This window comes from Erythrolamprus reginae, chromosome Z, assembly GCF_031021105.1.
Source record: "Erythrolamprus reginae isolate rEryReg1 chromosome Z, rEryReg1.hap1, whole genome shotgun sequence".
Lineage (NCBI taxonomy): Eukaryota > Metazoa > Chordata > Lepidosauria > Squamata > Dipsadidae > Erythrolamprus > Erythrolamprus reginae.
In genome coordinates, this window is record NC_091963.1 from 44,575,844 (window position 1) to 44,601,571 (window position 25,728).

The following is a 25,728-nucleotide window of genomic DNA, read 5'->3' on the forward strand; positions in this document are numbered from 1 at the left end:
ATACGTAGAACAGTGAAAAGCTTGCTTTGTTGAAATCTCTCTCCAATCTCGCTACAAAGGGTGAGGGGTATGTGAAAGAAAGGGTGGAAAAGATCATAGGTCTGGCCCAAGCAGTACATGCCGACTGTAATGACATTCATATGGCTGATGGATGCTGTGAAGGTTGTGAATGGTGGTAAATGAGCCATAAAATTACTTTTTTCTCCACTGCATCTGGAAGGAGAGTCCAACATGGGTATTTAACCAATCCGATTGGTAGAGACTGAGTAAAAATTTACATAATAAAAGTTACCGCCCCCTTGCAGTCCCCCCATGAGCCCAGTTTTAAAAACTCAGTCCCAGAGTAGAGACACTGAGTTTTGCTGAATAAATTTTAAGGTGTTATTACCAGTTTAATCTTTTTTCTTTTGTCTCCTTACAGATCTGATCAACGTTGGAGGCAGGGGTCTCTGTCCTCCGCGGACAACACCCCCAACGATCTCCTTAGGGGCTGCTTCCCCCCGAGGGAACTGCCCCCAAGAGGAGCACCTCAGCCCGGAGTCCCTGGCCTCAGCGGTCAAACAAGGGCTGCGAGCCGAAGGTGGGGGGGTCCGCCCCCCCCCACTGGGAGGCTCGGGGAGAACGGCGACCCCCGGAGGGGTTCGCAGGCAGCGCCGGAGCCCGAATCAGCTGTAAAGCGGCGAGGAATGCCGCAGAGACTTCCGCCGCCGCCGCAGCCGCCAGCGCTGGGATCGCCGCGGCTGGACTGGGCGAGCCCTGGAGGGCAGAGACCGGGCTGGGAAAGCCCGAAGAAGCGGCGAAAGGGGGGGTGAGCGCAAAAGACCCGCGAAAACGCTGGGCAGCGCCATTTTGACTACACCCCCCCCACGGAGCGCAGGAGCGCCATCCGGAAGGGCTTCCGGCAGCTGAGAGGCGCGAATTGGGCTACGGCTCTAATGCGCAGCCGCAAGGGCGAGGCCAGCATCGGCAGCCATTTTTTCCTTCGTGACGAAGCTGTTGAGAGGCAATTTTCTCGTGATACTCCTATTATAACACCGGAGCTGTGAGTACAATGGAAGATAAGCCCAATACCGAGAAAGCCAGCTCCCCAGTGGTGAGCAAGGAGAAGGCTAAGGGGAAGGATAAGGAGAGGTCAAAGCCCTCCCAGTCCCCTGCTTCGGTGGCCTCATTAAAAGAGGCAGAAAAGCGCATAAAGGCGCTAGAGAAGAAATTGGAGGCAGCCTTGCACCCCTCCCCTTCTCCAGTACCTCTGACTCAGAGGCAGCCAACCACGCCTGAACCTGGGACCCCCCAGTCAGCCTTTGGACACCTGGGACCCCTACAGGAGGGTGACTGGTCCCCAGAGGGACAGTTCATGTCATTGCCACAGGCCCCGTCTCCAGCCTTGTCCTGGACTAGACCTGAACCTTCCGGGCTCCCAAGAAGGGGCACCCAGGCACCTTCTGCCACATTTACACCCACAGCGGCGGGGCTGCGCCCCCAGACTGGTTCGTGGCAGCACATGGCTCCAGAATTACAGGAGATGTTTGCAAATGTCTATGCTCAAGGAGTAAATGCCGGGTCAGGCCAGCAAGTGAACCGACCTCAGACTCAGGCAAGAAGCCTTTGGCCAGTACCGCCCCCCTCGGGTTTGGGGTCTCTCTCAGAGGATCCGGACTTTGGCGAGGACAGTGATAAAGAGTATGAGTTCTCAGAGGATGAGAACACCCCAGAACAGCAGCCAGTGGCCGGACTGTTTAAGCCCACGCTGTTTCGGACTCTGCTTTTTAAGGCAAAGCAGGTAATGGACCTGCAGGGAGCGGCTAAGACACCAGAAGCAGAGACCGGCAAGACATCTGCTTCCCTTTTAAGAGAACCCCAACCCGAGTCGGACCACATCCCGGCATCGCATATCTTCGTTGAGGGAGTCAAAAAGCCCTGGCAACACCCCGCAGCGGCTCAGGGCCCTTCGAATTTGGAGCGCAAGTTCTACACATTCGACGATGAGGTGGAAAAACTTTTGGAGTTTCCCCCCATTGACCAGCCAGTAGTCACGCTGGTTTCCAGTGCCCTTGTACCGTCAGAGACAGGGGAGAGCTTGAAACCAGAGGACAGAAAGGCGGAAACCCTATTACGCAAGACCCACCAAATGGCGGGCTGGGGTTTCAGAGCGGCTGCTGCGGCCTCCTTCTTCAACAGGGCCTCCATCATGTGGCTCCAGGAACTGCAGTCACGCCTTGGCCCGGAGGAAGCCAGACTTCGCCAGGATATCAGCAAACTACAGGCCGCAGCTGAGTTTTCCGCCGACGCCACCCTACACGCAGCTAAGTTTGCCAGTAGGGGCATGGCCACTACGCTGTCGTCGCGCCGGCTTTTGTGGCTGAGAAATTGGCCAGCGGACTTGAAATCAAAATGGCGCCTGGCCTCAGCTCCACTGCAGGGATCGATGCTCTTCGGTGACATTTTGGATAAAGTCCTCATAGAGGACAAGGACAAGAGGAAGGTCCTCCTTAAGTCCAATAGACGCCAAGACCGTCGCTTTACTCCCTACACCAGACGGCAGAACCCACGTTGGGATGCTTCTACCGGACAAGGACAGGCGCAGAGAGGTTTTCACCAGAATCAGTACTCCCAGCAATCATTCAGGAATGATCGCGGATCTTATCAGGATCGTCCCAGAGGCTTCCAGCAGTCCAGGCGGCCCTTTCGTGGAGGCAACCAGAGGGGATATCGTCGTTCCAAATGACTCCTCCGGGCCCCTACCTCTAGGAGGGAAGCTGCAGCACTTCAGCCCCTCCTGGCTGCTCACTTCCTCGGACAAGTGGGTTTTAGCCACCGTATCGGAAGGACTTCGTCTGGAATTCATGGGGCTCCCTCCTCATCGCTTTGTAAGTTGCCCGAGGCTTCGGGACCTACACAAGAGGCAGCAGATCCGCAAGGAGATTGCCCATTTACTGGAAATACAAGCCATCGAACAGGTACCTCAGCAGGAAGTTGGCAGGGGATTTTACTCCAGGATCTTCCTGGTACCCAAGACTTCAGGAGGATACCGAATGATACTGAATTTGAAACAACTCAACATCTACATCAAGTACAGGAGGTTCCATATGCACTCCTTACAGACTATTCTTCCCTCGGTACGGTCCAGGGACCTGTTGACTTCAATAGATTTAAAGGAGGCCTACCTCCACGTACCTGTACACCCGACACACCGGGAATTCCTCAGGTTCTGCTCAGAAGGCGTACATTACCAGTACAGGGCAATGCCCTTCGGCCTCTCCTCGGCCCCACGGACTTTTACCAAGTTGCTGGACGCCCTGACGGCCAGTCTTCGGTCTCATTCTATCAGACTGATGGCCTACCTGGACGACATAATTATTTTGTCCAGGTCTCCCAGGCAGGCCAGAGAGGACTTAGCCAGAACAATACAGACCTTAGAAGCGCATGGCTTCACTATAAACGTGGAGAAAAGTCAGCTGTCTCCAACAACCAGACTACAACATCTGGGTTCCATCATCGACACCATATCAGGCAAGGTAACCCTCTCCCCCGAGAGGCAGGAGAACATTCATCGTCTGGTTGCCGGCTTGATCCGCCTCAGACGGGCCCCGATGGCGCTATTGTCAAAGGTGCTAGGTACGTTGGTGTCAGCCATAGGTATAGTTCCCTGGGCCAGACACCATATAAGAGGCCTTCAGTGGTTTCTTTTGCCAGCCCAGAGGGCCAGGGTCAGCCACTCGCAAAGGATTATCTTCCTACCAAGGAAGGTCAAAGAGTCGTTGAAGTGGTGGCTCACCGCAACAATTCAGGAGGGTTCCCCCTTTCGTACCCAGGACCGTCTCATTCTGACCACAGACGCCAGTTTATACGGGTGGGGTGCCCACCTGGGACGTCATATGGCCCAAGGACAATGGACAATAGAGGAATTGGCTTCGGTCAATATCAATTTCTTAGAACTAAGAGCAGTGTTCCTAGCCCTGTTGGCCTTTGCCCCCCTAGTAGAAGGCAAACACATACTTATCTTAACAGACAATGTAGCAACCAGGGCCCACCTGAATCATCAGGGGGGCACGAGGTCCCAACGTCTTATGGAGGAAACTATGCGGCTCTTCACCTGGGCCGAGACCCATTTGGCGTCACTGACCGCGGAACATATCGCAGGGATCAGCAACTCCACAGCGGATTGGCTCAGCAGGGCTACCCTGGATCCGTCAGAGTGGCGACTCGATCCAGACCTGTTCTACCAGTTGACCCAGAGGTTTGGGGTCCCCCTAGTGGACCTATTTGCCAGCGGCCAGAACACTCAGCTTCCGAGGTTTTTCACACGGTTTCCGGATCCAGGAGCAGAGGGGACCAACGCCCTACTGTCACCTTGGCCTCCAGGTCTCCTGTACGCATTTCCCCCCGTGAATCTCATCCCGAGGGTGGTGGAAAAGATCCTTCACGAGGAGGCGGAAGTGATCTTACTAGCGCCATATTGGCCACGTCGCCCGTGGTTCGCGGACTTGGTGGAACTTTCAGTGTCACCCCCGTGGAGGATTCCAGATCGGATCATCTCGTTGAGCCAGGGGAATCTGAAACACCCAGATCCTCAGTGGCTACACTTGACAGGTTGGCACTTGAAAGGCATAAATTAAAGCAGTTGGACTTACCAGAGAAGGTTATAGATACCATGCAGGCTGCCAGGCGCCCATCGACTTCACGAATTTATCAGGCGACCTGGGCTGCGTTTTGTAAATTTTGCGACAAGGATTTACAGGATCCTAGGGAAGCTTCTGTAATAACTGTTTTAGAGTTTCTGCAAGCCGGGGTGGAACGTGGCTTAGCTCCTAATACTTTGAGGCGACAGGTGGCAGCCTTAGCCACCATGATTCAAACTCCAGAGTCTCGTCCCTTGGCTCAGCATCCTTGGATCAGAGATTTTATTAAAGGAGCCACGAATAAACATTCTCCGCCTGTCAGGAGATTTCCATCCTGGGACCTCACGTGGGTACTTAAGGCTTTAACTAAACCTCCCTTTGAACCATTGAGGTCTATACCAATTAGGCTACTTTCCATCAAGACAGCCTTTCTGGTAGCTGTTACATCTGCACGCAGGGTGTCGGAGTTATCGGCGTTATCCGTGAGACCTGACCTCTGTGTCTTTTATCCGGATAGGGTAGTTCTTCGTTTGGACCCCACCTTTGTACCAAAGGTAAATACAGTGTTTCATAGGAAACAGGAACTTATTCTCCCAGATTTCTGCTCTCACGGGAGTCATCCATCAGAGCTACTGTGGCATAAGGTGGATGTCCGGAGAGCTCTAAAGATTTACATTAGAAGGACAGAGGAATTTCGTAAGTCTGAGAATCTTTTTATTTCATTTTCTGAATATAGGAAGGGACTTGGATTATCGGCGAAATCCATTAGTCGGTGGATTAAGGACTGTATCTCGGAGGCCTACAAGGCTGGAGGACACACAGTTCCAGAAGGATTGACAGCTCACTCAACCAGGAGTGCGGCGACTTCGGCGGCTTGGTCTACTCAAGCATCGATAGAGGACATTTGTCGAGCTGCAACCTGGGCAGCCCCTACAACATTTATTAGACATTATAAGTTGGACTCCTTTGCTTCAGCGGAAGCGGCCTTTGGCAGGAGGGTTCTTCAAAGAGTTTGTGTTTCTCCTAAGTCCCTAGTTAGACCTTCTCCCTCCCATGGGCTTTAAAGATCTTTGGTATATCCCATGTTGGACTCTCCTTCCAGATGCAGTGGAGAAGACCCGTTGTACCTACCTGAACGGTCTTCTCGATGCACTGGAAGGAGAGTCCAAACCCACCCGGTAGTTGAAGTTCAGGGACACCGGAGGTTGGGTTGGTTCCTGAGTTATTGCATTGGTCAATAAAAGTTGGTTATCCTCTTAAGTGCCTTTCGTTTTTAAAACTGAGCTCATGGGGGGACTGCAAGGGGGCGGTAACTTTTATTATGTAAATTTTTACTCAGTCTCTACCAATCGGATTGGTTAAATACCCATGTTGGACTCTCCTTCCAGTGCATCGAGAAGACCGTTCAGGTAGGTACAACGGGTCTTCTGCACAGTTGTAACTTTGAAAAGTTGCTGAATAAATGGCTGAAAAGTAAAGATATATAATATTTCTAAACTTTAAAATAATACAGGAGTGTCAAACATCTCACCAAGTATCCCTGCATGACTTTTTTTTATCTTTGAATCTTTTCATTCATATAATTAATTTCAGTATTCGTCTTGCTCCAACCCAGCTCATCGGCAGATATTCCAATTGCATGGACACAAATCTAGTGAGTTCATTACTAAGAGGCATTAAACAGAGACACTTGTAGTATTAAACTATCCAAACAGTTCCATCAGTTCTTGTCTTTTTCATAGCCTAATGCATAGAGACCATTCAATGCTATATATAGAATGATTGGGGAAAAATTGGATTTTTTCATGGTTGCAGCTTTGATGGAAGATTCCGTCATTTCAAGATTAATGTTTGATAAAGCGAATAGCCTCTGTGCTATCCGAAACTTTCCTGGGTCAGCAAGTGGAGACAGTAAGGGATCTGCAAGTGTCACTGTACCATCTTCTGAGGTCATATTTGGCTGATGAGAGACAGAAAAACATTGATTAAAAGCATTTCCACAATAGCACAATTTTGAAATAATGAAGGCAATTTTTTTTTTACATGTAAAGCTCACTAATCTGGGAATGAAACATCTGAAAAACACTGGAATTTTAATTTCAAATGACATCAATCTGGCCATTGGAACTGCCTAAGAGTTTTCCAGAAAATAATCTTCAAGAGATTATTCTTCAGGAACAGTAGTTTTTGCACATTCTTAATGATGCAACAAATTAGAGTATCAATGCAATGTAATTGTAAAAGTATGCTACATTAGATTGGAAGGCCAAATCCAAATGCTCATTCTCTGGGCAACTTTGCTGATTACCTAAAGCCTTTTGCCAGAATCAAAAGGAGGATAGTTGATTGGAAATATAAATGAAATAAAATAAATAAAAATACTCATCTGCTATTCGAGCCAAAGCTCTGTGCAACAGTCTCTTCAATAATGACACCATCTGTGCAGATACTTTTCTCATAAGAATTTCATAAGATACATTTCCAAGCAACCTCTCAGGGTAGATTGAGGAAATGTAAAGTACAGTGATACCTCGTCTTATGAACTTAATTGATTCCAGGAGGAGGTTTGTAAGGTGAAAAGTTCATAAGACGAAACAATGTTTCCCATAGGAAACAATGTAAAACCGATTAATGTGTGCAAGCAAAAAAAAATTGTAAAAACGGCGCTCCGCTGGGCGCCGCTGCCCGGCTGTCACCTTTTGAAACAGCCGGACGCTTCTTGATGTTCTCCCGAATGCTGAACCCAGAAGTTCGGCAAAAGTTCAGGTTCAGGTTCGGGAGAACGCCGAGAAGCACCGCTGCCCGGCTGTCACCTTCCGAAACAGCCGGGGGGCTTCTCGCTGTTCTCCCGAATGCCGAACCGGAAGTTCGGCAAAAATTCGGGTTCGGCATTCGGGAGAACGCCAAGAAGCCCCACCGCCCAGCTGTCACCTTTGCAGAAGAGTGTGGAGCTGTTGGCCAGTCGGGAGGCTCAAACGGAGGTGGGGAATCCCAATAGGGAATTCCAGCGGCGGAGCTTTGACGTCACGGAGACATCCTTCCTGGCCAGCCGAAACGTGGACTCCTGGAAGTTCGGTAAATGTTCAGGTTCGGTGTTCGGGTTTGGGAGAACGCTGAGAAGTCCCCCAGCTGTTTTGGAAGGTGACAGATGGGCGGCGGCGCTTCTCGGCATTCTCCTGAGCCCGAACCTTTGCCAAACTTCCGGGTTTGGCGTTCACGGCGGTGGGTTCATAAGGCAAAAAAAGTTCATAAGAAGAGGCAAAAAAATTCCGAACCGCGGGTTCGTATCTTGAAAAGTTCATATGACGAGGGGTTCGTATCATGAGGTACTACTGTACTGCTAATGATCTCAAAACTGTCAACGCATTTAATTCTTTGTCCTTTTTTAAAATCTCAGGCTTTAAATGTTTTTAGGTTTCTATTCCACTTTCCTTTTCAGACACTATATAATCCAATTTATTGTGAAAAGGAACAGCATGTCTATTGTTACATATCTGGATGTTTGAGGGCTGCACAAATCAGCAAAAATCTTGATTCTGTTCAGATTTGAGATCTGAAGTGGCATGATTTGAGAATAGATTCAAATGAACCTGCTTTGTGGTTCCATTTAGGGGGAACTGTCCACAGGTTATCTAATGTCTAGATGATTCATTTTTGGCAGCATGGTATCAGATGGAATGTAGAACTCCAAGATGACAATCCTGTCAAGGTTCAACTAGGTATCTCTAAGGTTTCATCATAATGGCTTTTGAAACAGAGGAAAGAACAGTCTATTAGTCTCCAAATTGTCTAGCAAAAGCCTGATATCTCAACTAGTATCTCTAGTAAACCATCAAAGCAATGCTAAAAATGCCCAGGATCTTTAAAATGTTCTTTAAAAGCTAAAGAAGCAAGTACTTATTTTGTAGCCTTGCTTTCTGTGAGTGTCCAGGCTTGGTACGATAATGATATTGAGAAAAAAATGATATAGAACTACAGTGTTCCCTTGATTTCCGCGGGGGATGCGTTCCGAGACCACCCGCGAAAGTTGAATTTCCGCGAAGTATAGATGCGGAAGTAAATACAGTACACTATTTTTGGCTATGAACAGTATCACAAGCCATCCCTTAACACTTTAAACCCCTAAATTGCAATTTCCCATTCCCTTAGCAACCTTTTAGATTATTACTCACCATGTTTCTTTATTAAAGTTTATTAAAAAAATATTTATTAAAGGTGGATGAAAGTTTGGTGATGATATATGACGCCATCAGGCAGGAAAAACCGTGGTATAGGGGGAAAAACCACAAAGTAGTTTTTAATTAATATTTTTGAAACACCGTGGTATAGACTTTTCGCGAAGTTCGAACCCGCGAAAATCGAAGGAACACTGTATCTTTGATAATGTTTGCTGCTTCCAATTGCCAAGTTCTTTGAAGTGCCAGGAAGATTGCCACTACTAGTTGACAAACTTGGTTCCTTCCAAGTGGGGCCCCTTTAATCAGTATTATATTCACTTTGATCGAGCTGAGAAATCTGCATGTGAGTAGAGGCTATCTAATACAATGAGACTGAATGCCACAGAACAGTATACAACATATATCAATATTGATATTATAAGATGTATATTAGAACAGTATTATAAACTCTTCTTAAAAAACACTAAATGCTTTAGCAAGATATGCATCACTCATTTCAATCATTACTGAGAAGTCAAAGTGTGTCACAACTATATAACTTTTACGTTTTTAATAAAAGTTGTGTTTCAAAATTGGATAGGTAGGATAGCATTCTCCGTTAACACAAGACAGACCAAAGTTAAGATCCTGTGCAGCTTTACTTTAAAAAAAAGGGGAAATGAATGGAAACAATGCTAGGCTTGGCTCTCCAAAAGAACTCTTATAGACATGGAGTTCAATCCAATTAAATAATTAAGTCATTGACAGAGACCATCCTAATACCATTGTACCTCTTATCTTAGCACAACATTGTTTTTTATTTGTAGCATTCCAGAAGCAATAGAAAAACTATTCTATCTGTGCAGCACTGTGAAATTACACACACTTTGAATCAGATGGTCCTTTGGCTTCAAGGGAGTAATTCTATCAAACTACCGCTGCTGCAGAATAGGCCAGATACTGATTTTTTTTAAAAAAATTATAATCATTTAGATGAGTATTTATGATGCTGTATTAAAATAAATTAATGAAAATTTATTTTCCCAGCAGATCCCAGCAGAAGAGCATAATTATAGCAAAACCACCCATTAACAATAAAGTATTAAAGCATTAAAATGTGCAAGCAAAAGCAGAAATAACAATTCATAACTTCCAAAAGGTGACAGAAAAACCTATCTACATCGAAGTATTGCTGAACAAATTCCTGCCAATAGTCAGCATGCAAGATATTGTCATGACTTCTTGCAATTGAAACTGGTTTTATCCCTCCTTTATTATTTTCTCATGTATTTCAAAAGAGAGTGGTAGATAAGTAACAATAGAAACTAAAGGACCACATTCTTAAGGAAGGTGGGTGGGAATTACAAGTACTTGTATACAAAAGATCACAATCTATTTCCAATAAGAGAAGATAAACTAGAATGGAGGAATAAAAGGTGATAGCAACAAATGAACAAAAAAAAAATCTAGTTTAAATAAATTTATTAAATAATTGTTAATTCCTACTGACTTGTTTAATGGAATGTTTGGAATTTCTATGCATTATTTATTAAGTTCTGTATCATAGGTTGCATTGTTTAGGTTTTATTAAGCTTTATTTAATCTGAGTCATAATCTGTAGTAATAAAGAATTTGAATGTGAAAAAAAATCTATGTCATTTGGAAAAATGTGTTGTTTTTAGCATAGAAACAGACCAAATGTTGACAAGTGTTTTTCAGGTATCAGAATATTATTTGAAGAAGACAAAATGCTTATAAAATCAGTGATTACTTTTTATTCAGTTTTGTACTGATTTTTCTTATCTTTCCTGCTATGAATTGAAGAATAATGCATATGACATTAAAATGCAATTCCCATTTTGTGCTACCGTGTTTTCCCGAAAGTAAGACAGTGTCTTACTTTCTTTTTACCCCCAAAAGCCCCACTACGTCTTACTTTCGGGGTATGTCTTACATTGGAAAAAAATTGAAAGGGTCGCGTTCCCGAAGGCATCTCCCCAGAGTCCAGAAAGGCAGGCGCGGGACAGGAGCCTCGTGAGCCCTTTTCCAAGTTCAACCTCAGGGCTCCAAGCGGCGTGCACGCGTGGAGCCGCAGACGCGTGTCGGGGAAGCGTGTGTCTGGAGGGGAGGAGCCGCTCTGCGCAGTTGGGCAGCCCCACCTGCCTGCCAGAAAGGAGGCGGGTGAAGGAGGGCGCAGCTCCGGCCGCTCGCCTCGGAGCCGGTCGGCCTCGCTGGCCGCTTGCAGCCGAGCCTCGGCAGGACTCGGTTGCTGGGACGAGCGCCTTCGCTGCAATCCGCCGCCCGCTCGGCTCGCTTTGGACCAGCGCCGTCCTTTGCTTTGCCAAGCCGGGGAAGAGGCGGTGGCGCCGCGGCGAGGCGAAGGAGGGCGCAGCTCCAGCCGCTCGCCTCGGAGCCGGTTGGCCTCGCTGGCCGCTTGCAGCCGAGCCTCGGCAGGACTCGGTTGCTGGGACGAGCGCCTTTGCTGCAAGCCGCTGCCCGCTCGGCTCGCTTCGGACCAGCGCCGTCCTTCGCTTTGCCAAGCCGGGGAAGAGGCGGTGGCGCTGCGGCGAGGCGAGGGGCACGCGGGGAGCTTGGAAGCGACGTCATCGGGCTCCCCCCCCGGCAATACCCCCGTGTTTCTCCGAAAGTAAGACATATGTCTTACTTTCGGGGTACGGCTTATATTAGCCGACCCCCCCTGAGACCCCCGATACGTCTTACAATCTGGGGTGTCTTACTATCGGGGAAACAGGGTAGCTAATTCTTAAGATGAATGGAATATATATTCTATAATGGCTGGAAGAGATATTGCCATGAATAAATGCTACTAAGAATCAGCTGCTAGAATTTATTCTATTGTTAACACATTTCCAACTTAAATTGATAGGACTTACCAAGGAACACAGGGTAGGGACAAGCTGGAGGTCACGGCAGGCTAGCAGCAGCCATAGGGAATAACTTGACAGTTCTGAAGAAGGGAAATAAAAGGCAGTCAAAAAACTTTTAAAAATATGAAAGAATAATTCCTGCTGAGCACTGAGTCATGGGCATCTAAAATCTTACTGAATAAACTCAAGAAAGTAGGGCAGTACAGTGGAACCTCGACATACGAGCAGCTCTACTTACGAGCTACTCGAGATAAGAGCTGGGAGGGGAGCGACATTTTTGTTCGCCTCCCGAGCTCACATTCGGGATATGATGCCAGCACCCCCCCGAGCCCCCCAGGCCGGCTGCGACGTTTTAAAACACCCGCGCCGCTTCGCAGCTGTCTCCTGAAGCCGAACGCTAACTTCCGCGTTCGGCGGCAGCGGGTTTTTTTGTTGTTGCACGGATTAATTGACTTTACATTGTTTCCTATGGGAAACAATGTTTCGTCATACGAGCGTTCCGACTTACGAGCCTCCTTCCGGAACCAATTAGTCTTGTAAGTCGGGGTTCTACTGTATGTTCTCCAAATCCACATAGAATCTGCCAAAACAGAACAATTTATGTTGTTCCTAAAAGAGAATATCTTGAGAATCTATATTGTCAGGCTGAAAATAACATAGTTTGATGCACCTCACAATTGAATCTTGCCTTTAACCCTGCTGTTCTGTTCGAAAAAAGTTCCTAATGTTATGTTCCCGGGTCACCCTGACCCGGACCGAAAACTCTTCATTTGCAGTGCTTATGTTTGGTCTTTTTGAAAGCTTTTTTCACCTGGAAACATTTTTGAACATTTCTGCACACAATGGAATGAAAATTGAACTGAAAAAATTAATCCTTATTGGTTTATTTTGCACATAAATGTGCCTCCCCCCCCGTTTTTGTGAAAGTTTTTTCAATTTATGGATAGTTTTGCTTGCAAAATCCATTCTATTTTACTAAAGTTGGTGTGGGATTGGTAGCTTGAACATTTCTGCACACAATGATATGAAAATTGAACTGAGAAAATTAATCCTTATTGGTTTATTTTGCTCATAAATGGGCCCCCATGCTTATACTCAAATAGGCTTATACTCGAGTAGGCTTATACTCGAGTATAAAATGATATGGTCTTATATTCAAAAATAAACCAATAAGAATCATTTTTTTTCAGTTCATTTCTATTTTTCTTATGTTTAGGATTGTTCAATTTAGTATATCAAAACTTTTGAGTTTATTGATAATTTTGCCTGCAAAATGCATTCTATTTTACTATTCTATTTTGGTGTGGGATTGGTAGCTTGAACCTTTCTGAACATAATGATATGAAAATTAAACTGAAAAAATGATCCTTATTGGTTTATTTTGCTCATAAATGGGCCCCCATGCTTATACTCAAATAGGCTTATACTCGAGTAGGCTTATACTCGAGTATAAAACAATAAACCAATAAGAGTCATTTTTTTCAGTTCATTTATATTTTTCTTATGTTCAGGATTGTTCAATTTAGTATATCAAACCTTTTGGGGGAAAATTCCTTAGGGATTTGTAGCCTTAAAAAATATAAATTGACACGAAATTCAAAAAGGATGGGGGGAGGGGCTTTTTGATCAAAATAAAAATATAAGTCTCAATTTTTCCAGTTCAATTTTCATATCATTATGTTCATAAATGTTCAAACTAGTTTTCCAGTGGAAAAAGTTTTCAAAAAGACCAAATTCAAGTACCTAAAAAAAATCATTTTGATCCGGGTCTATATGACCCGAACAGAGTAAATGTGACTTTTTTTTTGCCAAGAAAAAATTTTTTCCCCCACCCCCACAAATATTTTTTTGATGATCAGCATTGTTAAATTGAGTAAATGAATGTGTAAGATTTTAAAGAATATTTCGGATTTGGAGCATAAAAAAATAAAAAGTGAAAATTGTTGCAAGCAGCCAGGGGGGGGGGGGGAGGCCTTATTTCTGATGTTAAAAAAACAGTAAGAATCATTTTTTTCAGTTCCTTTATATTTTTCTTATATTCAGAAATGTTCAAGGTACCATTCCCACACCAACTCCAGTAAAATAGACTGCATTTTGCAAGCAAAACTATCCATAAATTGAAAAAACTTTCACAAAAACGGGGGGGGGAGGCACATTTATGGGCAAAATAAACCAATAAGGATTAATTTTTTCAGTTCAATTTTCATTCCATTGTGTGAAGAAATGTTCAGACTACTTTCCAAGTGAAAAAAGCTTTCAAAAAGACCAAACATAAGCACTGCAAATGAAGAGTTTTCGGTCCGGGTCAGGGTGACCCGGGAACATAACATTAGGGAGTTTTTTTTTTTCAGCAAGAAAGAAACCTCCCACCCCCCCAAAAAAATTCTCATAGAGAGAACCCCTGAAATGATGAAAAGTCATGAAATTTCAAGTTTCAGATATGCAGGGAAAATTTTTTACAGGGTCTCAAACCTTGATTTCGGGTCTCACAGACCCGAACAGAACAGCAGGGTTAAATTACTATTGTTCAGACAATCTACAATTCATTTTAAAAAGTTTGACAAGCATGTTGTAAGATATGATTTAGTTAGAAATGATAAGACTGAGAAGACAACTTCAACATATATTCAAAAAACATGAATAGAATAGAAAATAAAAACTATCTCAAAAATAAAGATTTCATATCTTTGTTAAATGGATGGATAGCATCATTGATAAAGAATACAGGTAGTTCTCGGGTTATGACCATAAAGACATAACTTGTAATGGTTAAAAAACAAGATGTGACTGACCTGATTTTATTAATTTTCTGGTGGTCAGTAAGCATACACCACAGTTGTCAAGCAAACCTGTGGTTCAGTATGAGTTAATTTTGCTGAAAACTGAGAGTACCGGTAAATAACAATTCTCACCATCACATGATAAAACTTGATCAAATGAATGCAGGATGTTGCTAACAGCCATCAATATCAATATGCCATCCAGCTGTTGGAATCTTGAATATGGGTTTTAGTATCCTTTAAGTAAGTTGTTCAAACTTTAAATGAGGCAACCAGTCATAAGTTAAAACTACACGTGCAGAGTGTTTATGGTATGAAGAAGAGCCTGGATATTTTGAATTAAACAAGATGTTCAAGCTCAACATCATATAGATTTTTTAGATGAAGTGAAAGGCCTGTTGAAGATATGAGAGAACTGAGGTGGGTTTCAACAGGTTCTGAGCAGTTCAGGAGAATCGGTAGCAGAAATGTTGAATAGTTTGGAGAACCAGTAAATACCACTTTTGACTGGCCCTGCCCACATCTATTCTCTGCCTCCTGAGTCCCAGCTGATCTGGAGGAAATGGGGATTTTGCAATAACCTTTCCCTGAAGTGGGGAGGGAATGAAGATTTTATAGTATCCTTCCTCTGCCATGCCCACCAAGTCACGCCACATCCACCAAGCCACCTAAAGAACCCGTAATAACAAAATTTGAATCCTACCACTAGTGTGAATGATATAGAGACACTAATGAATATGTAAATGATGAAGACTCCAAGAACAGGTAAGAGATTAACAGAGGACCAGAAAAAGAACTTTCAGATATTTTAAAGTAAAAATAATAGAAACATTTTTTCTCCTGTAATACTGAGTGATTCTTAGGATTCTTAGTACCCACTGGATGGGTAGAGAAAAGAATAAGTGAAAGACACTTATGTATAGGATCAACACAACAGTGTAATCGACATACCAAAGAAAAAAATATGAAATTAAAAATGTTCAACAACATAAATAATCTGAGATTATAAAAAATGCAGTTTTATTTCAAAGAACTTCATGGATCAAATCTGATTGATCACAAGAAGATTGATACTTCAACACTGAGAAAGTTTTCTCCGTGTTTTCTCCCTCCATGACATCAAAGGCTATTTAGAGCAATGATTCACAAACAATGTATTAAGCTGGGCTCCAAGTAGGATTTAAAATAAATCATTGCAATGTAAAGTCTGTGGCGTTAAATCCAACAGAGGGAATAAATATAATAACAAAATCTTTGCAAATATATGAATGTCATTCTTGGGGAAAGTAGGGTTTCTATAATGGTAGGATCTAAATTCTTTGACACTGGTGACTAGTTCTAAGACACTAGACAAAAGATCCAAGCATATAATCTTTATTTTATCACTGAATCAGGAGTCAGTGATCTGAACACAGAATGAAGAAATGATAAATATGATCTTAGTATGATATCAAAAGATAGAAATTAAATACAAAGCATCTGTAAAACCAGGGTGAATCACAAAAGCATCTAAGAAATATAATGTAAAATGAATAGGCAATACATAGGCAATTTAGTCAGCATTCTTTTCCTTTGCTCAAGTTCAATTTCTTTCTAAATTACCGTTTCCCCCAAAATAAGACATGTCCTGATAATAAGCCTGACAGGGCTTTTCAGGACATGCATTGAAATAAGCCCCACCATGAAAATAATCCCCCTTTCTCAACTACATACACACATCCCCTGCCCCATCTGCCACCCCCAAATTGTGCCTGAACATCTAAGCAGATTCTGGCAGCTTGCCGCTTCTCTTTCTCAGAAGGTCTTTGTAAGGAAACTCCTTGAAATGTAAAGGAAAACGTATCGTGGGTGCAAGCAATTAACAACTTTTCACACTCACGATAGGTTTTCCTTTACATTTTAAGGCGTTTCCTTGCAAAGACCTTCTGAGAAAGAGAAGCAGGGAAGCTGCTAGACGCTGGTAAGATGTTTGGGCACAATTTGAAGGTGGCAGGCGAGGCCGAGGATTCGAAGGGGCAGACTGCTGGACGTGCATCTTACCAGCATCTGGCAGCTTCACTGCTTCTCTTTTTCAGCAGGTCTCTGCAGGAAACTCATTGAAATGTAAGGAAAAACTTTTGAACGAGCTGCCGCTGGCCAGGAAAATAACGTAAGTAAGGGGCTCTCTCACAGCGCCTTTTCTCTTTCTTCTTCTCCTGAGTGGCATCTATGTGTCCAGAGATCGGCAAGCCAGATTTAGTGAGCCAGACGCATGCTGCCACTCAAGAGAAGAAGAAGAGAGAGGAGGTGCTAAGAAAGAGCCCATTTCTCATGTTGTTCTCTTCATGGCCAGTGGCAACACGTTCAGCTCCCCGAATCTGCCCGGCCAATCTCAGCTGGCGAGAGGGAGTGCCAGATGAGGAGCGGGATTGGGGTAGTGGACAAATGAGACTTAAGAAATATTTCTCTCTTCCAAACTCCGCTAGAAATTAGACTCATCGCTCCTGCACAGCTTGTTGGAACGAAAGGGGAGAAAGATTTATTGCGTGCAGCATTCAGCCAAAAGGTTGCTTGTCATGTGTGTTACCACCACTACCACCCAAAATATTTGCTTGCAGGCTGCTGCTATGCCCAGCTAGACGTTTGGCTGTCAGTTTGGGTTTGATTGCTGGCTGCTTCTGTTGGACAGGGGTGGCTGAACCACTGTGGGTGTTGCTGCAGTCCTCACTGCCACTACCTATGGAGGTCCCAGCTGCCTCCCTGCAGGGCAAGCTCAGCTATGGGCAGGGAGCACTGGCCTTGGCATGGCTGCTAAGTGTCTTGTGGAGCATGCAGGAGGAAGGGAGCGCAGGCAAGGGTCCTGCAAGGCTCCCCTACCCAGGAAGAGTCCAGCTTAATCGCCATCTTGTCTAATGATTCCCAAGGTGGAGGGGCTTCCCATGCATGTTGGTATCAGTCAGTGCTCAGGTGGGGGGAATGAGGGAAGATTGGAGTGGAGAAGAGCAGGGAGGAAGGGGAAACATCCAATGACCATCACTGTAGAGCGGAAAGTGTGCAGTGGCGGAGTAGTGCTGCCCTGGCTGGGTTTGGAAGCCTCAAAGCTGGAGTTTGGGGGAGAGAAAGAAAAACTTCTGCTGCTTCTGCTTTTGGCTGCATGCAAGGAAAGCAGAAGTCTTTCTTTCTGTGACAGACACTTATGTATAGGCTTCCAAACCTCAGGCAGGGCAGCAGCCGCTCTTTGAGAGCACATTCTGCTCTATGGTGATAGCTGGAGCTGGAACTGGAACTAAACAGACTGGCGGTGTTTTGAGACATGCTGCTGCCTGCGCAGAGAGGAGGCGATGCAGGGATCGATGCTTGCACAGTACAGAAACATGTCTTGCTACGGGAAGTTGTTAATGCTCATCTTACAACAGTGGTCCCCAAACTACGGCCCGTGGGCCGGATGCGGCCCGCTGAGGTCTTTTAACTGGCCCGCGGCAGCACACAAGATTTTACCGATCAATATAATAAGAGGGAGAAATAGAGAGGGAAAGAGAAATGAAGAGGAAGGGAGAGAGAGAAAGGGAGAAATAGAGAGAGGGGGAGAGAGAGAAAGTGTGAGAGATACAAAGAGGGAGATTTAGAATGAGAGTGAGTGAGAGAAAGAGAGAAGAGAGAGAGAAAGAAAGAGAACGGGAGAGATTAGATTAGATTTATTGGATTTATATGCCGCCCCTCTCCACAAACTCGGGGCAGCTCACAACAATAATAAAAACAGTACAGAGATAAAGAGGGAGAGAGAAAGGAAGAGGGAGAGATGGAAAGAGAGAGAGAGGGAGAGAAAGAGAAAAATGAGAAAATGATGGAGGGAAAGAACGAGGGAGAGGAAAATGAAACAAATGAGAGAAAAGGAAGAGGGAAGAGAGAAGTGGAGAGGAAGGAGGGAGGGAAGGAAGGAAGGAGAAATGGAGTTTGTTGATTTAAGTTTAAATTTACTTGTTAATAAAGAAGTATAAATTACTTTATTACTTAATTATTAATTACTTAATTACTTATTGCTTCTTCTTTATTTTAAATATTGTATTTGTTCCCATTTTGTTTTTTACTTTAAATAAGGTATGTGCAGTGTGCACAGGGATTTGTTCATAGGTTTTTTTTATAGTCCGGCCCTCCAGCAGTCTGAGGGACAGTGAACTGGCCCCCTGGGTAAAAAGTTTGGAGACCCCTGTCTTACAAGAAGAGTTTCTGTATCGTACAAGGTTTTTTTCCCCTAAGTAGACTGGGCGAGAGAAATCACAGAGCTGCCAAACTCCAGTAAGACCCACATCTAGCGGCACACCCTGCCCTACCTGCCTTCCCCAAATTGCATCCCACTGTGAAACACACGTCCTACCTAAAACTTGTAGTTCCCCACGCGTTTCCAGAGAAGCCCGTCGTAAAAGAAAACTTCTTGCGAGTGTGAGAAGTTTGATTGAACTCGTGGGGTTTTCTTTTACAATGGGCTTCCCTGGACACAATGCCAAGGAACGTGATGGAGCTACAAGTGTCAGGTAGGATATGCATCTCACGGCCTAACATCTCCTCCCTGCTAGAAATGAGTCTCTATGAGACTCATCATGCCATCGCCGCTGTCTCATGGAGCTGGACTCTGCAAGGCTTATTGGGCCATGACCCCAGCTGTGCCAGTATGATGAAGCTTGCAGCAGTCCTGCAGTTTGTACATGCAACAGCACAACAAGCCTTGCAAAGTCCTGCTCCATGAGGCAGTGGTGGTGGGCCAGCCGTTTGGCCGGCGCCAAGAACAGGGATGGAAGGTGGCGGTCATGGGACATCCAGTCCCACTCTTGCTGCCTACTGCACCCCCAAAATAATAAGCCCCCTCCCGATAATAAAGCCAATACCATATTTCAGGGTTCAAAAAATATAAGGCCTTGTCTTATTTTCAGGGAAACAAGGTATTACTTTTAAGACAGGCTCGGAAGCACTGTAATTTAAACTACTGATATAAAAGCTTGAACCTTTATTTCTTTCTTAGTAGCAATAAATAAACTTAGCACATAAGGCAAATAATATTTGCCATGTGAATCCAAATAAGAAAGCCATCATTTAAAGGCAATTAAGGTTAAATAATTCCTATGAGAAAGCTAGGGAGCTGACCTTGAAGCAAATTTTTGGAAACCCTTATGTAAATACTGTGAAGAGGACAGAAGCATTTCTGTGGAAATATTGGAAACACGTTCAGAATGATTCCTCCCTGATTCACAAGAGGTACAGGGTGCGTTCCAAAAGTAATGCAATTTTTTTTAAAAAAAGTAATTTATTGAACAGATTTGCACAAACACTTAAAATTCTTCAAAGTACTGTCCTTGGGCCTCTACACACTTTTTCCAGCGACTCTGCCATGACCGGTATGCGCTCTGGAAGGCGTCTTCAGGGACCTCTCACAAGGTCTTGATCACAGCTGATCTCTTCTATGGATGAAAAACAGATTCCTTTCATGGCTGGGAACAAAAAAATGTCTGTTGGGGCAAGGTCAGGACTATAGTGGGCGTGTGTGTGTGTGTGTGTGTGTAGGGCAGCGTTGGCACCTGGTGTTTGGCCAGGAACTCGCAGACTTGTAGTGTATTGTGGCAAGGTGCGTTTTTCGTCAATAGAAGAGATCCAATCAGCCGTGATAAAGACCTTGTGCGAGGTCCCCGAAGATGCCTTCCAGGGTGCGTACTGGTCATGACAGAGTCACTGGAAAAAATGTGTAGAGGCCCAAGGACAGTACTTTGAAGAATTTTAAGTGTTTGTGCAAATGTGTTCAATAAATTACTTTAAAAAAATAATTGCACCCTGTATAAGAGGAAGGAAGAAGCAGTCAGATTTAGTAGAATTTGTTATTATAGCTATCTCAATAAACTTTAATTCTGATTTCCTAATCAGGTCTACCTTGAAGGGTTGACATCCAAGCACCATGCATTTAGTTCTGCACTCCTTTATGCATCAAGGATTTACTCTACATTCACAAACTGAATTTACAAATTGTTTTCCCTCTGTACATAATACAATAAATCTGAAACAGCAAATCCTACCTGCTCCGAACAAAAAATAATTTTAGATGAAAACCATTTGCTTATTTATTTTTATTTATTACCTGCCAGAGCACTGAGGAAGAAATGAGTAGCTAGAAAAAGCTCCTTATTGTGAATTTGTTGTTTGCTGTGTAAATGTACACCCACAAGTTGTAGAAATTTTTCTAAGCATGGTTCCTCCGGTGACTTGAATTCCTCCATTGCTATGTTACTTGGACTCCCCTCAGTACATATACTGTCAAACTGCAAAAAGAAAATACAAAGGAAACAGACAGAGAGGGCAGATTTAATCATACTCTGAATAAAGTTAATCAGAACAAGTTTGACTTCCTATTGCCTCGACACCTCTACAGTAGTACCCCTAGATACGAGCATAATTGGTTCCATAAGGGAGCTTGTATCTCGAGGCAACTCGTATTCTGGAACAAATAACTTTTTTCCCCTCCGAGATAACCAAAAGCAAGGATTCTAACCAAAAGCAAGGATTCTTGCGCCACCTAGTGGACGCTCGGCTCGTATCCCGAATTTCAGCTCAGGAGTAGAACAGAAATGTCTCTCCCCTCCTAGCTCGTATCTGGAAATACTCGCATGTAGAGCAGCTCGTATCTAGAGGTGCTACTGTATTTGTTTCTTTCACAACAGTATGGAAATGGTTTTTCATTGCATTTTCTAAAAAAACCCTTCTCAATGAATCTTGAAGCTTTGGACATTATTGACAGTTTCCTATCCAAATGTTAAGCAATGTTAAGCAACTCTGCTTAGCTTGTTCTGAGATCATCCAAGGTTGGTAGGTGATGCTACTTGCTATGATCCAGAAAATAAGGATGCTCATATCAGTCAAGACCAATAAAAATTCCACTGATTTATTATTATGTAAAAACCTGACTCTTTTAAACATTAAATCTATAATGCTAGGAAGTGTGGGGAAAAAGAGAAGAACATGACGACTAACTGTAATGTGCATGCATTCAGGTTTAATAATACTTGGAATACTCCAAGGATGAAATTCAAGTAGCTCGGACTGGCTCAGAAGAGCCAGTAAGGACAATTTAAATCCGTTCACTGAGCTGGTAAAAATCACCCTTGGTTGGCTCCGCCCACACCTGCCCAGTGGCTGCTCACCTCTTCCTAAACTGCTTTCCAGCTCTATTCTCTGCTACAAGTTCAGAACAAGAAAAGAAGTCTTCAAGACTACAGTAAAAAAAAATACTGGTAGTTCAGACTTCCAACTTTTCATGAAAAAAAAAATCTCGTGGTTGTTTTTTTTACCATAGTGAGGTAGTCCCAAAGACTATTTTTCTTGCCCTGTATGTGACAGTGGGGAACAGAGCTGGAAAGTAAGTTAGCGAAGGGGTGTGGCTACCTTGGGAGGGTTGGGGGACCTGTTGTGTGAGAGTTTGGGGGGGGGCGATGACAGAGAGAACATTGCTGGCAGCCCCAGATAACTCTCTGAGGTTGAATCAAATCCCCACCTCTCTCTCTCTCATACACACACACACACACACACACACACACACACACACACACACACACTTGTTCTTGCTTTGGGATCGTAGCAGACGCCCTTCCTAGGATTGCAAGGCTGAAGGCTTCGGATGAACATTTTATTTATTTATTTATTGATTTATTGATTGATTGATTGATTGATTGATTGGATTTGTATGCCGCCCCTCCCTGTAGACTCGGGGCGGCTAACAACAATAAAAAACAGCATGTAAATCCAATACTAAAACAACTAAAAACCCCTTATTGTAAAACTAATCATACATACAAGCAAACATACCATGCATAAATTGTAAAGGCCTAGGGGGAAAGAGTATCTCAGTTCCCCCATGCCTGATGGCAGAGGTGGGTTTTAAGGAGCTTACGAAAGGCGAGGAGGGTGGGGGCAATTCTAATCTCCGGGGGGAGTTGGTTCCAGAGGGCCGGGGCCGCCACAGAGAAGGCTCTTCCCCTGGGCCCCGCCAAATGACATTGTTTAGTTCAGGGGTCGACAAAGTTGTTCAGAATCTAGGAGCCAGCCAAAAAATTTAGGAGCCAGAATTTTTTTTAAGCAAACTTGGTTTTTTGCCGAGTCTCCACCTGACATCACTTTCACCCCCTCCCCCCCGGCGCAGGCCTGGCTCCGCCGAGCCGGCTCTGCTGTACTCCCGTCGGGATCCGAGGGGAGACCGTTAGTCAGAAACCGAAACAGAGAAGAAGGAAAGGGAGACCGGGCCAGGGACGCGGGTGAGGGGGAGAGGGGGGAGGAGGGGTTACTGGTCGGAAGTCACCGCGCACGCGGCCGGAGGAGGAATGAACAAAACCTCACGCCGGGAGGGGAGGGGCTTCCGCTTCTCTCCGAAGGCGGGTGAGCGGCCAAGATCGGAGCGTCTGTGTGCGGTGGGGGGGAGTGAAGGGGTTCGAGTAGGAGGCGGAATGGAGGCAAGGGGGGGAGGGAGAGACGCACGCAAGCGCAGGGGACGCTGGGAAAGCAGCTCGCTCCGAGGTTGATGGGCGGAGCTACGGAAGCCAAGATGTACCATTTCTGGGCGTAAACACAAGGCGGGAAAAATATACTGTATACCAGTGATTTTCAACCTTTTTTGAGCCGCGGCACACTTTTTATATTTACAAAATCCTGGGGCACACCACCAACCAAAATGACACAAATCTAATAAATAAATAAATAAATAATAAATAAATACATACATACATACATACATACATACATACATACATACATACAATCCCATGTAACATCCCCTTATAAATACAGTCAATCATCAATCATCCCTCCTGAAATTTATACCACTGTCTCATTTATGGGTACTTCTCCTGTCTTTCCCCCTTTTCTCTCTCATGTTTCTCATTTCTCTCTCTTCCTCCCTTTTTCCCTCATTCCTTCTCCCTCTCACTTCTCCTCTTTTTCCATCCCTGTCTCTCTCCCCCCCTTATGTGTGTGTATGTATACACACTCCAACCATTTCCAAAACCAGTTGAGGGCTGGGTTTTTTTTCTCTTTTATCCTTTTCAAAAACAGGTGTGGGCTGGGGGGGGGGTTTCTTATTATTTGGATGCTTTTTACCATATGCTTCAAGAATCACCTCTCTCTCTCTCTCTTTTGTTTCTCTCTCCTCTCATTCTCTGCCTCAATCATTTTATCATTTCTCCTTTTTTCTCCCCTTTTTGTTCTCATTTCTCTCACTCTCCTTTCCTCTCCCTATCTGTCTTGCTTTCTCTCTCTCTTGCTATTTTTCTCTCTCTTGTTCTCTTATTTTCTCTCTCTCTCTTGTTCTTTCTCTCTCTCATGCTTTCTCTCTCTTGTTCTTTCTCTCTCTGTTGCTCTCTCTCTTATTTTCTCTCTCTCTCTCTCTTTCCTTTCTCTCATTCCCTCTTTCTCTCTATCCTTTCTATCTCTCACTCTTTCCTTCTCTCCCTCCCTTTCTCTCTCTTTCCATTCCCTCTTTCTCTCTATCCTTTCTATCTCTCACTCTTTCCTTCTCCCCCTCTCTTTCTCTCTCTTTCCTTTCTCTCATTCCCTTTCTCTCTATCCTTTCTATCTCTCACTTTTTCTTTCTCTCCCTCCCTTTCTCTCTCTTTCCTTTCTCTCATTCCATCTTTGTCTCCTGGGGCTGACTGCGCCTGCCCTGCACCCCCCACCACGGAGGGAAAGCATTTGGCATCGGCACCGCCAAACCCCCCCCCCCTCCACAAGCAGCAAAAGCCTCTGCGACTGAGCCGGAAGGCAAACGGTGCACCCCGCCGCTTAGGCTTTTGCTGCTCCTGGGGGGGGAGGATTTTCTCCTCCCCCCCCCCCCGGCAGCCAAACGTCGCTGGTGCAGGAAAGCAGCGTGTTAAAAGGCGCGCTGCTTTCACGGAAAACAAACCCGGCTTTCCTGGCAACGGAAGATGACAAGCAGGAAGAAGCGGGGTGGAGCAACGCCAGGCTCAAGCAGGCAGCTTCCGCGCGTTTCTTTCAGCGGAAGAGGAGGAGAGGGAGCGGATCGGGTGGGCGGGGGCAGTGCCTTCTACTGCCGGCGCCTCCCCGCCCCCGCCCCCCCCCAGGCAGGCAGGGGAATGGGAACTGCGCGCCCATGGAAAAGGGCACGCAGGGGGGGTATTTTGGGGTGTGCGGGTAGCGGCGGCGGGCAATAGCCGGGGGGCGGCTTCTGCAAGTGGGAGCTCCAGGGCTGAAGCCTCAGCCCTGGAGCTCCCACTTGCAGGAGCCACCTCGCGGCACACCGGTTGAAAAACACTGCTGTATACACATACAGTACAGCAGGCAACATTTTCTAGGCGCCAGACAACATTTTCTAGGCGCCACTGGCGACCAGGCGCCTGGGTTTGTCGAACCTTGGTTTAGTTGACGGGACCCGGAGAAGGCCCACTATGTGGGATCTAACTGGTCGCTGGGATTCGTGCAGCAGAAGGCGGTCCCTGAGATAATCTGGTCCGGGGATGTGTGTCTGTGCTGCAAACCCAAGTAAAGAACAATCGGCAGAAAAAGGGGTAGGGGGATTTTATTGCATCCCGACCTTTCTTCGGGATCACAGCACAGATGCTCCTCTTGTTATTGCAAAGAGCATTTTGGGGGATGTGTGTTTGTGTTGCAATCCCAAGTGCAATCCCCATTGACTTTCTTGCCAAAAAGATCACAGGTGATCACACGACCCCGGAACACTGCAACTGTCTTAAACATATGCCAGTATCTAAGTGTCTGAATTTTGATCACATGACCATGGAGATGTTGCAATGTGTGAATGATGGTCATAAGTCAATGTTTTCAATGTTGTTCTAACTTTGAATGGTCACTAAAGGAGTGGTTGCAAGTCAAGGACTACCTATAGTCTATGTCAATTTATTCCTGCTGTGTTCTGTGAAACTTGTTATTAAGCTGGTATATGTATTAGGTTCAGGGAGATTGGTTAGCAGCTAGCAAATATTGTAACTTTTCTTACATGAAATCTGCCTATATCTTTACACTGTAGGTCTGGTTTTAAGATTGTGATCACAAAGCGAATAATTCAAAATTAAAATTTTATTGATAAAATGCTGTCTCGTCTCTTCATCTTGACACTGGACATGGGATCTCCAGCAAAAAGAAGACTAGGGAATTATGGAGTTGAAGTCCAAACAGGTAGCCCTCAATTTAGCAACCATTCCTTACACTCCCTGTTTCCACCTTCTATTTCATGAGGCCAATAACGTTATTCTGGAAATTACATGTTCAGAAGGAAGCCGAATGCAGTAGACTCCTTGAAATT

The 25,728-nt window shown here is 44.9% G+C and overlaps 2 protein-coding genes across 2 annotated transcripts in view; one reads left to right on the plus strand and one right to left on the minus strand.

Moving 5' to 3' along the window:
* Positions 1 to 2,744: 2,744 nt before the first annotated feature.
* LOC139154439 (uncharacterized) lies at positions 2,745 to 5,879 on the plus strand. Its single transcript, XM_070729051.1, has 2 exons — positions 2,745 to 5,173; positions 5,356 to 5,879. Exons 1-2 carry the CDS (start codon positions 3,890 to 3,892, stop codon positions 5,386 to 5,388), a joined length of 1,317 nt encoding a protein of 438 aa, XP_070585152.1. The 5' UTR covers positions 2,745 to 3,889; the 3' UTR covers positions 5,389 to 5,879.
* Positions 5,880 to 6,052: 173 nt separating this feature from the next.
* Positions 6,053 to 25,728, minus strand: part of GSDME (gasdermin E) — a 38,911-nt gene continuing 19,235 nt past the window's right edge. Inside the window, exons 8-10 of the mRNA XM_070729063.1 lie at positions 20,545 to 20,725; positions 11,671 to 11,744; positions 6,053 to 6,579 (exon numbers count right to left, since the gene is read on the minus strand). Coding sequence (XP_070585164.1) covers positions 6,340 to 6,579; positions 11,671 to 11,744; positions 20,545 to 20,725 — 495 coding nt within the window. The 3' untranslated portion in view covers positions 6,053 to 6,339. The remainder of the gene's footprint in view (positions 6,580 to 11,670; positions 11,745 to 20,544; positions 20,726 to 25,728) is intronic.